General features: G+C 43.6%; 1 protein-coding gene across 12 annotated transcripts in view; it reads right to left on the bottom strand.

Annotated features, from left to right (window-relative positions):
- Positions 1 to 4,681: 4,681 nt before the first annotated feature.
- The window catches only part of THRAP3 (thyroid hormone receptor associated protein 3), a 73,819-nt gene continuing 62,607 nt past the window's right edge, over positions 4,682 to 15,893 (bottom strand). For all 12 annotated transcript variants that reach the window (XM_043532303.1, XM_037882054.2, XM_037882058.1 and 9 more), the window contains 6 exons: positions 15,735 to 15,846; positions 14,146 to 14,230; positions 11,636 to 11,820; positions 8,514 to 8,706; positions 7,702 to 7,848; positions 4,682 to 6,209 (listed from right to left, as the gene is read on the bottom strand). In XM_043532303.1, the coding sequence (XP_043388238.1) occupies positions 5,988 to 6,209; positions 7,702 to 7,848; positions 8,514 to 8,706; positions 11,636 to 11,820; positions 14,146 to 14,230; positions 15,735 to 15,846 (944 nt within the window). In that variant the 3' untranslated portion in view covers positions 4,682 to 5,987. The remainder of the gene's footprint in view (positions 6,210 to 7,701; positions 7,849 to 8,513; positions 8,707 to 11,635; positions 11,821 to 14,145; positions 14,231 to 15,734; positions 15,847 to 15,893) is intronic.

Consider the following 15,893-nt stretch of genomic DNA (forward strand, 5'->3'; position numbering starts at 1 on the left):
CTGACAGGCTGCAGCCCAGAGACGTGGCTGGGAGGAGCCCGTCAGACCTGGTGACGGCTGTGGCAGACGGGTGGCCCAGCCGCTGTGCGGAGATCCCAGCATGCTGGGCTCCAGGCAGGCAGCCGCCTGCTGAGTCAGGGCGGTGTTCTGCTCTGTGCGGGTTAACAGCACCCAACCCCGGGCCACCAGAGCTGTGGTGGGCTGCCTGCCCCCCAGGGCTGTTAGAGAAGGGCAGGCACAGCGACTGGCTCTAGAGCATAGCCTTGAGCCCCGGAGCCCCTTCTTGCTTCTCCCCCTGGGGTCCAGCCATGGTGCGGAGCCTAACTGAGAGCTCGTGTGTCAGCCTGGCCTGGTAATTCCCCCAGTGGCTCTGGTGGCAACATCCCGGGGTGGCTGGTCCAACAGCACGGGGTGTATTTTGTGAAAAGTCCCTGAGGGGACCCCCAGACCCACCGGCTAGCATGTGAGGAAATGTACTCCATTGCAGTAGCCGACTGGAGCCGGGGAAGGGTGGAGGAGGTGCGCTGACAGGGCAGGATTTAGGGGCTCTGTCTTGGGAACAACTTGAGGACTTCAGCTGACACTGCTTGCTGTCACCATGCATGCATGCTAGCCTTCGCTGCATTGCCTCTTTCCTTCCTGCTGGGCTGGCAGGGCGCCCCGTTCCCACGCTGGGCTGGGGCAGGGAGCCCTGCTGAACCCCGGGGCACCGAGAGCTCACTCGGGTTAGGCCTGAGGCTGCTGTAGAGTTTGATCCAATACATAGGGACTATCCGCTGCACCTGCTTCTTCACCTGGGGAGGGAACCGCCCCTCCAGACGGGTTGGTTGTGCACTGGCGGAAGGCGCTCAGCTCCTGGTGAGGAGCGCGCCGTAAGAACCTCTCCATCTGCAGGGCTGGGCTCAGCTGCCTAACAGGGTGAGCAGGAGTGTGACCTCAGCTACGGTGAGACCGTTTCAGGCCAGGTGCCTGCAGCCTTATAGAGCAGGGCTGGGGTTTGTTCCTGAGTACCCAAGATTGAGAGCTGCCCCCCCCGCCCCAACTGGCGGAGTCCTGCCAAGAGCCCAGAGGGGATCGATCCTGCTTAAAAGACGGCCGAGTTGCCTACGGCGGGGGACCCTGATGGAGGTCACTGGCGAGAGCCGCCAGGGATGTCTGCATCCACAGCCCAAGACTCCCGTTTCCTGTCCCTCTGCCATCTCCATTGGAAATGGAGTCCGGGGGCAGATGAGAGAGACCCCTCCACATGCCTCTAGATCTCTGCTGCCCATTTAGGCACCGAAAGAAGTGCCCAGATCTTCAGATGAGCCCAGCCCCTTGGCTGCTGAGCCCTTGGATTCTGTCCCTCGAGGGGGCACGTGGCTGACAGTCAGGGGCTCGCAGAGCCCTGAGCTGGGACTCTGGGATGTGTAGCCCTCGGCTCTGCGGTTTAGTTTGAAAAGCCCCTAGGGGGCATGAGCCCCCTCACAATTGCGGAGTGCGGGGCCCAGGCCCACTCACACACCATGTTACCTCTGAGCCACGTTGTTCTCAGGGTTATTTACATTGATTCATTTATTTGTGTTGGTTTGCTTATTAAAGAATCTTTAACTATATGAGCCCATCCCCCCTCTGTGTTTATTTCCCCGCAGCGTGGTCCCGCGAGTTTGGGGTGGGTACAACTGGAGAGGGTGGAGCAGGAAGCACCCGCCCATCGGCAAGGGAGACATTTACTTTGGATAAGAGTAGCAGAGCAAACAGGAAGGAAATACAGGAAAATAAATAGCACCTGATGACATATGTCCCTGGGTTGATTAAACCTCAGTCTGGCAAAGGGACAAGGAACAGGAGAGCCCCTTCTCCACCATCTCTGCACCCTGCCTTACCCCGTTTGCATGACTTATTAGATAAGTGGTAGAGGAGGGGTTGGTCCCCTCCCACCAAGATCACCTAATTGCCTTCCAGACTGTCTTTGGTAAGTTCCAAGATGTCAGCTCGGACACCGAACCCTCTCCCCACAGGCTGGTGCCTCGGACTGAGGATTCAGGATTGACCCGGCCTTTGCAACTGACCCGTGCTGTTGTCTCAGGGGACATGGCTCATTGGCTGCAGGTTGAAACTACAGAGCTTGTACCTTCACGCTGCTCTCCAGCAACCCTGGATTGCTCAGGGTGGGCCCTCTCCCCCCGTGGCTGCATACACATGGGTAAGTAATTTCGGTCGGTGCAGTCATGGTCCCTATGCTCCTCTCCAGAGCTTTGGCCACTGGCCTGTCCTAAAAGCAGAACTGTCCTTAATGTGAATCATTCCGGTTCTCCCCTGACTTCACTGCCCTGGCACCCCTCGGAGCTGCAATCACTACTGCCATGCCGGAATCTACCTGGCAGAGCAGCTGTTGAAGGGGTGTGCACAACACGTATTGATTGATTGCAGAGTCATGTCAGATGAGAAGGGGCAGCAACTGTCCTCAGCTGTGACAGAAGATCCAGGAGGCAGTTTCACTTGGCGATTCCCCATTTACAGCTGCATTTTGAGGGCAATCAGTTAACCAGCTTTTAACCCATTTTTCTGATTCAATTTTTCCCAGCTGATTGGGCTCAATTGTTTTCAGGTTTGTGAAACTGGCCCTTTAAAGCACCAAGTGTGTGTGTGCGCGCACGTGCGTGTATTATTCTGTTTGCACAGAAAGGTAATTAGATAATTGTAACATTAGGTTTCTGGCACCTTCCTCTGGAGCAGCTGGTACTGGCCAGCCGCAGTAAGAGGACACTGGGCCAATAGGTTTCAGAGTAACTGCCGTGTTAGTCTGTATTCGCAAAAAGAAAAGGAGGACTTGTGGCACCTTAGAGACCAACCAATTTATTTGAGCATAAGCTCTCGTGAGCTACAGCTCACTTCATCGGATGCATCTGTAGCTCACGAAAGCTTATGCTCAAATAAATTGGTTAGTCTCTAAGGTGCCAGAAGTACTCCTTTTCTTAGGGGCCAATAGCTGATCTGGGATGAAAATTGTTACTTTCCTATTTAGGTGTTACAATACCCAGGTTCTGCGAGGTGACAGGTTTCCGATCTGGGTTTTGTGGGCACGTTTAACAGCTTTTCACATGACTGCACCCCATAGTTTTGAGGGTAACCACATTTTTATGTTTAAATTTGTAACTTTCAGAGACATTACAGTTCTAAGTTAGCCATGAATGCTGCTGTTGAGCACACCTATCACCACATCGCTCTGGTTCAAGTACCCAGGGGTTAAATTAGTGACATCAGTGAGAATATTTCAACTTTGATACCAGTGAAATGGAATTACCAATTCATTCTCTGCCAGTTTATGGAGCTATAAATTTGCACTGTTCGTTTTATTGATGGGAAACTGAATTGGTGACTGTGGGGCCCAATTATAGCTTCAGTCTCTCTCTACCAAGGAAGCTCACTTTTGGAGCATGCTGGTGGGTGGTTTCTCCTCCACCTGCCCCAGTCATAAGTCTCTCTCATCAGACAGTACCACAATACTCTGAGTGCTTTTTAAAGCTGCTTTTTACTACTCCTAGCAAGCCAAAGAGAGAAGCTCTGCAGCCTGAAAAAAGCCTTTGAACTTTTACACCCCTCAACCTGTAGCTCTAATAACCTCATCACTCCAATAAAACCCAGGAGACAAGAACTGGACTGGTGAGATGCTGCTGCAGACAGAAACTAGCTGACAGGTGATGGATGCAGGAGACCCTCCCTCTGGATGCATACATTAATATTCTAACGTCATTGCTCTGAGTTTAAGTGTTAGAGTGGAGCTGCCCTCCCAGTGCTATGTGATCCAGAATGGGCAAGAACCGTATTTCAAGAAAAAGCAGGGTGTGTGCTGTGAATGTGGTTCGCTACAACAGTACCTGCCAGTGCTGCTCCCGCCCTAAAGCAAGAACAACCTGCCCCAGTTCTTGAGAATTTCATTTGCTTAAGAAACAAAGTCTTTGCGAAAGACAAGGCTTGCTGTGTGTGAAAGTCAGTAGCGTCCTGGCCAGGACTGTGCAGTGAACAATTCCCAGTGGGCAAATCCATAACCATTTAGGCAGAGGCATGTTTTAACTGATCACCATTAAGTATAGTATAGCACTCAAGGTACAAATAACCACTTAGTGTCCGATTACTGTATCTAATCTGTACTGTACAATCTATGGGGTAAATAATCCCTTACTAGATGTGTTAGTATAGTACTGCGGCAAAGTAACATCTGAAATAATACAGGCAACAGTGAGTGCATGGAGAAGGCTTGTATTCCTCAGAGCCGCTCTCTTGTTTCTACACTACAGAATGAAATAAGGAACGCTGTTAATCTTCTTGTCTCTCTTTAAGTACAGCCCTCCACACCTAGCTAACCATGTGACCTAGAAATTTCTTGTTCTGTACTTTATTTAAACCTGCAGTCAGTGCAAACAGTTGAACAATGGAGACAACCACAAATGCATCAGTTCAGAATTCCCTCCCCCCTTTGTGTCACTGTGGCTGATTCCAGTTTGTCTCTTCCAGATCAGTCAGCAGTTTTTAAAGCCTCCATTTCCAACAGCACATAAATTGCTCTAGGAGTCTACCCTGTTGCTGGACACAGCATTTACTACTTTTGGCTTCCCCTCTCCACTTGGAAGGCAAAGGTCTGGTGCAAGGGGAGGCCCCGTACTCAGCATGAGAAACAAACTGGAGTTACACCTACAGCTTATTTTATTGTATTTTTATTTGTATGAGGAGTTGAAACAAACTTTAGGGGTTTACTAAACAGGAACTGTTCAAGTCAAACAAACTATAGTTAGCAGGTGATAGGGGGAGGCACAGCAATCCTGGGGAAGGCAGAGATGGAGGGGGGAAGAGGCTGACGTCTTTTTACAACATGTGCACACACTATACCTGTGCATGAATATGCCTCTCCTCCCTACAGACTCACCAACCACTGAGCTATTTGCTAAACCTCTTCAGAACATTGTAAATGTAAAGCTGAAGGTAAATGAAACCACAACTTTCCTTAGCCAGCACAGGAGGAACTTGCTTTTTTGTTTTAGAAAAAGATTAATAAAAATATTGAAAAAATTCTTCTCCTTTTATATATTTTAACCTAGTAGAATTCAGAAGTTTTTAGAAAACTATGTTACCCTGGAAAGAACATTCAAGTTCACAACCAGCTGCAAAGAGGATACACACAATGCCTACAAGCAGCTTGGGATTCCAGCACACAAGAACCAGGTCTACCGGCACACACACTAAAATGGGTGAAGAGCAGGGTGCATTTTTGCCATGCTAACTTTAACTTTCAGCATAAAAGAAAAAAATAAGGTGGTTTTAAAAAGGCTCTAAACTCAACTGATACATACAAAAATTAGTTTTTAAAAATAATCATAGCAGTTTGGTCCCAACTCCAAGTTAACATTTAGATGTTTATTCACGTGCTTCATTGTTTTCTTATGAGAACCAAAAATAGTTTCCAAAATTAGCCATCTTTAATTGGTGTTACTACATACGCAAAGGCCTAAAATAAGTAGAATATGAATTTAAAAAACAAAATACACAAGAGGGGAGAAGAAAAATAAGCAGGTGAATTAATCCCCACCTTTATCATCTCAAATTATAAGAGAAACAAAAAATGTCAAGATACTGGGTTAAGCTGGGCACAAACTGAAATCCACATCGTCTTCAAAGACTGTTGCCAAAAAATATCTGACCATCTAATAAGGTCACAAACAAGAGACAAAATTTAGGATCACACTTGATATTGGACCGTATTCAGTCCAGCAGGTAAAGTCTTTGGGAAGAAAGATATACTCCAAGAGTGGATCCGAATGTAAGTGATCAGTCCCAGTCCACATGTATGGAGGCTGAATTTAAAAATGCAGTTAACTTAAGATAATTTCAAAGCTCTTTGGCAGAGCTCTGTTCAGCACATCAGCATTACCCTGGCAGAGACTCCAACACTGCCTTGCCGGATCCTCTTCCTCCTTGCCAGGGTGTTCAGGGACATGCAGACTCCCTGGCTAGTCAGCAGCTGACTGTAGGTTGTCCTTTTCCTCTCGATTCTCCGTTCCACTTTCATCATCCTCGATTTCTCCCTCCTCTCCACTAAATTTGTCGTGGGCCCACTTGGGGCTAGTGCTCGATTTTCTGAACATGAAACGACCTCTCCCTCGGGGGAAGGCACCCCGGCCTCTGCCTCTGTTCACCCACTTCTCACCACCTTCACCCTCCCGGTCATCGTGCTGCACAGGAAAGAAATCAGCCAGGTCAGACAACACTCACAAATCACTTTCATCAATAAAAACGTAAATAGGCACAATATCATCCCCTAAAATAACCCCGACTTAAGCTGTGCAATACTGCAGCACAAATCAGATCCCCTTATTGTTTAGGCAATGTGTGTCAAATCAGATGACTAGTGAATTCCATACATAAAGGGAGTACAAGTACATGTTTGTGTTTGAGAACAGCAGCCCACTGGCTGAGGCTGGAAGGGCATTGCTCACTAAGCAATCTTTACTTTCCCCTCTGTTTTTGTGCATGTGTGTTTCTTTTTCTGGCACAAAGCTTTTAGCAGTTTTCTGGACCAGGAAGGACACTGGTGGCACCAACACACTCCAGACTCAGTGGGCCTGCAGCTGATTCTGTGCTTACAGCTAGGAAGTTATTTTATGGAGGATTTTACATGCAGTTATATTCGTCCCACCTAACTAACTCTTCTGAAAAAGCTTTGCACACGTTTTCAGATGCTCTTTTGACCATGAATGTTATATTTACAATGCATTTTTAAAAACTTTTGGGAACATTTTGCATAAGAGAAAGATGTTATTGGGACAGCTAATTTTGATTAGGTTTATGGACTGATTACATGACCCAGAATATTGTATCTAGGAGAGTGAAGTAGAGACCAACACAATATATAATAAGGATTATGTCTTCAACAGCAATCAGAAGACAGGGCAGAAGAAGGGACAGCAAGAGTGATTTAGGGCTAAGCCACATACGACCTTTATAATAACTCTGAAGAAAGATTAGAGGGATCTCAAATATCCAACAGAATGGGGGGGGGGGGGGTTGGTGAAAATAAGCCATTTAAAGCTGACACTAACTCAAAAGTGAAGCCCTAAGAGAAATCCATGCAGGATTTTGCCAGACTAGCCGATAGAAAATGAAAGAATGCTACAGCCAGCAATAAAAGTGAATCGCATTAGCCAATCCCAGAAGAAGCAGGCACTGTAGAGAGTGTTGAGATGCACAGCTCAGTGGTTTGAGCATTGGTCTGCTGAACCCAGGGTTGTGAGTTCAATCCTTGAGGGGGCCATTTAGGGATCTGGGGCAAAAATAAGGGACGGTACTTGGTCCTGCTGTGAAGGCAGGGGACTGGACTTGATGACCTTTCAAGGTCCCTTCCAGTTCTATGAGATAGGTATATATCCACATTAAAGTTTCCGTACTGCCCATGGAGGACACGTTCTTTTACTGGGCCCTCCAGATTTTGGTTAGCGGCAAACAGTTCTACAACGGTCAGAGCCGACTGCTCCCTAGATGCGAGTAAAGATTTCTAGAGGCCTCTTGTGGGGGACAGTGATTTGAGAACCCCAGAACTGGTATTTTAGATGGCTTGATGGTTGCTGGTTCTCTCTCACCGGAAGACTACATGTAACCTGTAAAAGCAGACAGAATGCACAGCAAGGCATGTTCATACATACATATCCTGGTTCTTCAGAAACATACCAGATAATACTTCTTGCTCTTGGGTGTGTATTCTGGGTCCCACTCCTCATCCCTGTTTCGCTTCTGGAAGTCATTGCCGCTGCTGTTGTTGTTGTTATTGTTTCCCGAAAAGGTACCTCTGCTCCACCCTCTGCCTCTTGCTCTGAACTGGAGTAGCAGCGAACAGAAGAGGAAAAGAAGAGGGGTAGAGAGAACAGGGCTTAGAGAAATGGCATTAGGTCTTGTCTTTTCTGTAGCTCTAACTGTTCCCAAGAATACCTTTAGCCTAGCCACAAGAAGACTGTCAAACACCTATACTCTCATTACCTATTAATATTTTTGACCGTATCTGATCATATAGCTACCCCTGGAAATACACAGCTATCTATCGGTTTATATGCACGTGCAGGGAGTGCAAGGGAAGGCATTTCACACATACAATGTGCAAACACAGCAGGGCTATTTAATTAAAACATGAGCTATTTCTAAAGGAACCAGTGCAATTGCAGCCAGAAGAGTCATTAAAATGGCTTCATCGTAAGTTCTCTGACACAAGCTCGTCTTTACTCCTGTCAGTGCCGCTGAGCAAATACTGACACACTAGAGCCTACTGGATTGGATACAGTCTCAGGCATCATCAGCAAGACTGCCGATTTCAAGCTCCAGAATTTATGCTGGGCTGGTGATTGGGAGCCACCACAGAGTGTAGAATCACCACCAGACTAGTGTACTTCCAGTCACCTTTAAGATCACATTACCTGGTAAAAGCAGCAATTTGCACAAAGTCTTATGCAAAGGTTTTATACTGTTGTTTTTTTTAGGGGGTAACTTACGAAGGTCCCTCTAGCTCTTCCTCTCTCATTTGGGCCAGCAAACTCTTTTGTCCCAAGCCGGGACTTGTCAAACCCTGTGGTACTCTCCTCCCTCTCCTCGCTCTCCTCTGGGTAGTCCTCCCCTTTGTACGAACGAGAAGACTGTGAAGATGAAGAAGTGGACCTGGATCGCTCACGCACTCTCCTGTGTTTCCTGTACCAGGGATTGAGAGGGGGAAAGGGGAAGAGAAAATCACCAATGTAGTCACTAACTTGGTACGGTCCTGTTTCTGCTGTGAAGTCACGCTATCACTCCTCCGCCCTCCCTTATTATGTCCGTGCACAGCCAAAGTCACAGTTAGTTAATGGCTCAGAATCAGCTACAGTGTGCAGCTCTGAGAGGTCACAGGACAGCTCCTTTCCCAGGATTCGTTCTTAAAACCATACACAAATTGTAAGGAGGCATCTGACCCTTTTCAGCTTACACTGTTTGTAATAAGGTAGCAAACTGAAGCCCAGCTGAGAACAGAGCCACATTGTGCTAGACGCTGTACAAACACAGACAGTACCTGCCCTAGAGCTTACAGACAAAACAGATGAGACAGAGGAAGAGGAGATGGGAAGTGACTTCCTTAAGGTCACAAAGCAGGTCAGTAACAGAGCTGGGAACAGGACAACCCAGGTCTTCTGACCCCCAGAGTCCAGGGCCCTGTCCACCAGGCTGTGCTCTCTGATCACAGAGGTCTTTAAACCTATTGTACAGCTATGCAGCCGGGACTAATTTATTCCTCCTACTGGCCTCCTTTCTCCAGTAGGTATCTCGACCTGCATCATTACAGGAGAAAAAAATCCACTCAGTTGAAGAGGCTCTTTTTGTTAAGAGTTTCCAGTTATGACACACGTTTGTAAAAGAAATCCAGCTGCATTCTGTTATAGGAGAAATTTCAATTTAAGGTAACATCACTCCATGACATGACCAGATTTGCAAACTGTACCTTCATAGGAGGAAATAAAATGGTCAGCAATTGCATGGCTAGAAGAACGTTACAGAACAATTCCATGAGGCCGAGCTGTTGCTCTAAGCCCGATCCAGCAAAGCACTTAAGCGTGTGTTTAACTTGAAGCACGTGAATAGTCACAAACTTTAATGGGAAAACTCATAATTCATGGTAAACACAAGTTTTGATGGATCAGGGCCCAGCCTGCCAGTTCTGTCTGAATTTATGAATATGCACTAAAAGGCTATTTCTTTGCCAACTTTGACAGACATGGTGTCATTCAAAAGCCAGCAGCTTATAGATAAGCAGTAAAGATATTTTATTTAAAAATTAAGTCACCCATTGGTCCAGTGAACTCAAAAACACATCACAAGGTTTCTCCTGGGTTACAAATTAGTCACAGTGCCAAGTGTGCATCAGTTAAAAGGAAAATGGAACCAATGGGAAAGTATTAAAATGAACCTAAGAGCAAATCAGTGGAGTCACTGACAGCATTTCTCCATTCTGTGTGAAGCGAAGGCAGTAACAAAACAAAAAGGTAATTTGCTCATCCTGGCACAAGCAGCCACTTAGTTTGTTTCCCCTGATTATTCAACATGTACGATAGCTGCACTTCCCCTTTGTAGTTCTGCATCTAATCCCAGAAGGCAAGCACAGCTCAGCTCTATTAGTTACAGCAGCAGGCATACTACTAGGGTTGTCAAGCAATTAATCATGATTAATCGCGCTGTTAAACAATAGAATACCAATTATTTTGAATATTTTTGGATGTTTACTACATTTTAAAATATATTAATTTCAAACAACACAGAATACAAAGTTTTAATTTATTTTTGAATTAAAATATTTGTACTGTAAAAAAAGATAAGTACTGTAGTGCAATCTGTTTAACATGAAAGTCGAATTTACAAATGTAGAATTATGTACCAAAAAAACCTGCATTCAAAAATAAAACAATGTACAACTTAAGAGTCTACAAGTCTAATCAGTCCTACTTCTTGTTCAGCCAATCACTAAGACAAACAAGTTTGTTTACATTTGCAGGAGATAAGGCTGCCTGCTTCTCCTTTACAATGTCACCTGAAAGTGAGAACATTCACGTCACTGTTGTAACTGGCGTCACAAGATATTTACAGATGTTTCTGAGTGCAGTTATGGAACAAAAAACTACATTTGTAAATCGCACTTTCATGATAGATAGATTGCACTACAGTACTTGTATGAGATGAACTGAAAAATACTATTTATTTTGTTTATCATTTTTACAATGCAAATATTTTGTAATATAAAGTGAGCACTGTACACTTTGTATTCTGTGTTGTAACTGAAATAGGTATATTTGAAAATGTAGAAAACATCCACAAATATTTAAAAAGAACAGAAGTACTTGCAGCACTTTACAGACTAACAAATTTATTAGAGCATAAGCTTTTGCAAGCTACAGCTCACTTCATCGGATGCATGCAGTAGAAAATATAGTCTGCAGTCAATCAGGAAGTAAGGGGGGGAAATGGGAACAGGGAATGGGGGTGGGGAAATTGGAATCATATTTTGCTAAGAAGGGGGAAAATGGGAACAGGGACACAGGTAAGGCTCTATGGTGTCAGAGCTGGGAAGGGGGACACTAAGGAAGGAAACTGGAATCATGCTTGCTGGAAGTTCACCCCAATAAACATCGAATTGTTTGCACCTTTGGACTTCGGGTATTGTTGCTCTCTGTTCATGTGAGAAGGACCAGGGAAGTGAGGGGGTGAAGGAATAAGCCTCCTAACATCTTCCACTGTATTTTCCACTGAATGCATCCTATGAAGTGAGCTGTAGCTCACGAAAGCTTATGCTCAAATAAATTTGTTAGTCTCTAAGGTGCCACAGGTACTCCTTTTCTTTTTACGGATACAGACTAACACGGCTGCTACTCTGAAACAAATATTTAATAAATTTCAATTGGTATTCTATTGTTTAACAGGGCTATTAATCGCAATTGATTTTTTTTAACTGCGATTAATTTTTTTTGTTAATCGTGTGACTTAACTGCAATTAATCAACAGCCCTACATACTACCAATTCCATAATGCAAGGTCTTGTTTCCAATTACGAGTGGCAGGGATCATGCAATAAAGAAGTGAAGATTAGCCTTCTACATACTTCTTTTTTGACCCTTTGTGACTTCTCTCTGGTTTCTCAGTTGATCTTTCCCTTGAATGGCTTGAATCTCTTGAGTCCACGGATTCTCTCGACTTCTCTCGTTTAAGATCTCTTTCTTTATGTTTTTTACGACGTTCGATATCAAGGCGCAGGTCAACTGGGTCGTCTTTATATTTCCCTTCAGTCTGCAAAAGCAGGGAATGGGTGAAAGTTTAACAGAAAGGTTTAGCAGCTTATCAAAGACTTCAGCACCATTACTTTGCTACTGTCTGCAGAGACTTCTGGAGGGCATGAGTTTATAAACCAACCATTCAAAAATGCAGAATGATTCACTACAAGAATATAAAATCTTCATTTGAAGTCTTCAGTTTTCCTACATATTGTATTATATATACACTTTTCCCCTTTAAAATATTATAAACATAGCTTGATAATACGGGGGTGGGGAGGAAAGGGGGGAGGAGAGAAGGGGAGAGAGCATATCAGGAGACCAAAGACTAACTTGGGTTATGTATCACAGCCAGTGAAAATTGAGAACGTTAGTGGTTAACGGTCCTCTAATGGGAAGTCAAGTCCAACTGATTTTGTATAACTCAACTGGGGCACATATGCAACCCTAGCTCTTTATGTTTCTTGTGTCCCCCAGGGGATTGCCACTGAATAACAGAATTCCTCTCACTCCTCAGAGGGACCAGACCCATCTCCCTAAATGTCAGAAGAAATTTTAAAGTGCTAGATCTGAAGGCAGCACTGAAAGAGAGAGGGGCAATAGCTATTTGCCACTTGGAAGATGTGATGCTAACATCACGGTTACTGAGTCAAGTGGTGGAGTTACACAGAGGCCAGAGAAAAGCAGCTGTTGAATTTATTCTGGGAACTATGAATATTCTCGGAATCTTGTTTTAATCGCTGTCAAATCGAAACCAAACATCCTTACTAGTAATGATCTTCACAATGAATGACACACCAGTTGCACTTTATTTCACAGAACCAGGGGACATTCTACACAAGATTTGCCCCTCCATGTGTCTGTCTAGCAGGTCTATTAATGTAAGGTACATTATGAAGAGAAGAGAAAATAGCCAATAACCAGAAAAGGTACAGTCGAGAATAGTACAGTCAATTGTATGCAGAAAAATCTTCAGCACTAGGCACAATCTTTTAAATTTAGTTAACCAGAGGAAATTTTCTGGGTGTGTAACACTTGTCTTAATATCATTTTCCAATTAAGAAATTCTCCTTTGAAAAAGGAAAATAGTTATTGGGTTAACTGAGCAGGTTCTAGAGTATTTGCACACAGTGCTATGCTTGGGAACTGCACGACTGGATTTGCAACATGCACCAAATGATTAGATTTATCTTGAATTAAATAAAGAGAGAGATTAGTAATTCTCTAGCTATTAAATTTTTACTTACATGAATTTCTAAACACTTTTTTGTTTAAATAAAGATTAATTTCAATTAGCAGCAGGAGTGGGAGCTGGTGCTTTGTTTGTATTGTTTGCTCTTCTGCTTTCCCCAGGCAAAGGGCTTTAACTGTTACTCAGAGCAAAAATGCTCCCAACACGATGGCTGATAGGTAAATGACAAAATCATCATCAGCAACCTTATGTAGCGCAGCAGACACCTATTTGCATTTGTGAGGGCACATCTGTTTCATGAAGGGCTGGAGAGCTGTTTGAAAACCATGTTTTTTATACACACTGCCAAGCTGGCGCTCAGAGATCAGGCCCATCAAATTCATCTCACCATCGTCCATGTCAAGCCACAAGTGTGTTTGGAAAAAATCAAAAACAAATATATGAAACAAGTAAGGTTTCAGCAGGACTGTTTAAATCTCTTCACTGTAAATATGTATGAAGTTGAACAAACAAAGGTTAAAAACCCCAAAATATAACATTTTAGGTTAAACCATTTTTATGATTGCTTATAGACTGTACAATGGCTTAACATTGTTCTACTCATAATAGCTAATATACTGGATTCCCAGGGGCCTGTTCTATCAAAACAGGTGCTGAGTGTTAAAGCAACAGCAATCAACAGAAATGATACAGTAAAGTGTTAGGACAAGATTTATTATCTGCTTAGTAATAGTGTATTTGGTTTAGATATGGATTTATTTTTACTTTCCTTTTTGACATGCATGTCTTTTGAAAACATGGTTGGAAATATCGCATGTATACAATTGATTTAATAATACTTACAAGCAGAAAAATATCACAAAAAGTCTCTTCTCTCATCATGGGCACTTGTTCCAAATATCCTCTCTTTTTTTCTCAAGCTCACCTCAATTGACTTTGGGGTCATTTACCATATTCTAACCACTTCACAAAGGTTGATGATACATTTTTAATAAAAATTAACCCTTTGTAGTTCATTTTTAGAATTATGCCCATCCTTAAAAGAAAAACACAAACTTAAGTAGAGAGTAATTTAAACAAAAACATCACTGTTAAGTTCATGCCCAATGCACTCATTTTGTTCAATTATTGATCAGATCAACAGTTCACCTTGTTGCCAGGCTCTCTGGAGCTCTTCATTTCCTCTTGAGTGAATCCATGTTTTCTGAAAGTACTGGGAGAAATATCTATCCTCCTAAAAATAAAGCAGAGAATGAAGCTATTACAGCCTTCCCATAAACAGTACTCCAAGATCTCCTAATCCTAATTCTATTTTAAAACAGGTAGTTTCTCCATTATAAATATACATACTATACTGCTTTTTAAAGTAAAGTTGAGCAGGCCATTATACCCTGAAAGTGAGATGCTGTGCATACAGAGTAACACACAATCCTGATACTCAGACCATAACAGGTGCATTATGTTAATGAACTGACCATTAGTGTGTTAAAAGTCCTCGTAATATGGTTTTCTTACCCATGACTGACTGGGCAGCTGATGAGCATGCGTTACTGTGCTGGCCCCCACAAATCACAGGTCTCTTGTACAATATTTCATTGCCTACTTCAATGGCAAAGCCCAATAGCTCCAAAGAAACAGTTATCTAGCAGATTGCAAATACGGTAAAGAGGTTATATTTATTTACAAAAAAGAGATCGGCAAATTTAAACTGGGTTTGGGCTGAAAATCTAGAGTGATACTTCTCTGTGTCTAGATAATAGCATGGATGATCACACAGTGCAGACAACAATCCTTAGGCAGAAACACAAGTAGGGGCTATTTTAAAAAGATAAATTCATATAATTTGGGAATAGCCATGTCATAGAGGCACTGTTGTCACTTACTTTTGTGGGTTTAAAATTGTGTGCGTGACAAGACCAAACAAGAACAAGGAGCCATTCAATAAAATGGAAAGAGACAAAATGTAAAGGTGAAAGGAGTAAAAATTTGTGTGTGATGATTTTTTTTTTTTAAAGGACTAATCAATCTGTGGAATTCACTTCCTCAAACTAGGAGCCAGGAGCTAGCATGATTCAAAGGCAATTAGGCATTTCTGTGACATGAACATGCAATTACATTAGACATCATCAAAACAATCTGATAAGGGATATAAGCCTTCATGCTTCAGTGCTTTCAGCCATCCAACAAGGACTAAGGACAACCTTTTCTGAGTCAGATTATTCCATAGTTGTCCTTGTAGGGTTTTTTAAACCTTCCTCTCAATCAGGTGGGACTATCAGAGAATGGAAATCAAACTAGACCAGGGTTTCTCAAACTTCATTGCACCGCAGCCCCCTTTTGACAACAAAAATTACGACAAGACCGGACCGATGCCTGAGCCCCCACCCTGGGGGGGTAACGAAACTTGAGGGCTTCAGCCCTGGGCGGTGGGACTTGGACTTTGGCTACAGCTCCAGGACCCAGCAAGTTTAATGACAGCCCTGGCGACGCCATTAAAACGGGATCATGACCCACTTTGGGGTCCTGACCCATAGTTTGAGAACCACTGAACTAGACAATTCACTGACCTGGCCCAAGACCCAGTATGGCAATTACTATGTTCTTAACTACATGACTGATACGTTTTGTTTACTGTTGGCTCCTCTCTTGTATTTTTGATTTATGCCCCATAGTTAACTATTAATATTTTAAAAATACTCCTGGAGCTTTAGAAAAAACATTAAAACAATACCCCCCACCTGTGGATTTCAGGGCTCTTCTTGTTTTTAGCTTGATCTTGCTCCATTCCTCTCTTTAGGTATTTTGTAAAGCGTTCATTCAGTGTCATTCCTGAAGACCCAAAGTGATGCTCTGTCGGGGTTTTCAGTGAAGAAACATCACATAATTAATACAAGTCA

This window comes from Chelonia mydas, chromosome 19 (genome assembly GCF_015237465.2).
Source record: "Chelonia mydas isolate rCheMyd1 chromosome 19, rCheMyd1.pri.v2, whole genome shotgun sequence".
NCBI classification, from domain to species: Eukaryota; Metazoa; Chordata; order Testudines; family Cheloniidae; genus Chelonia; species Chelonia mydas.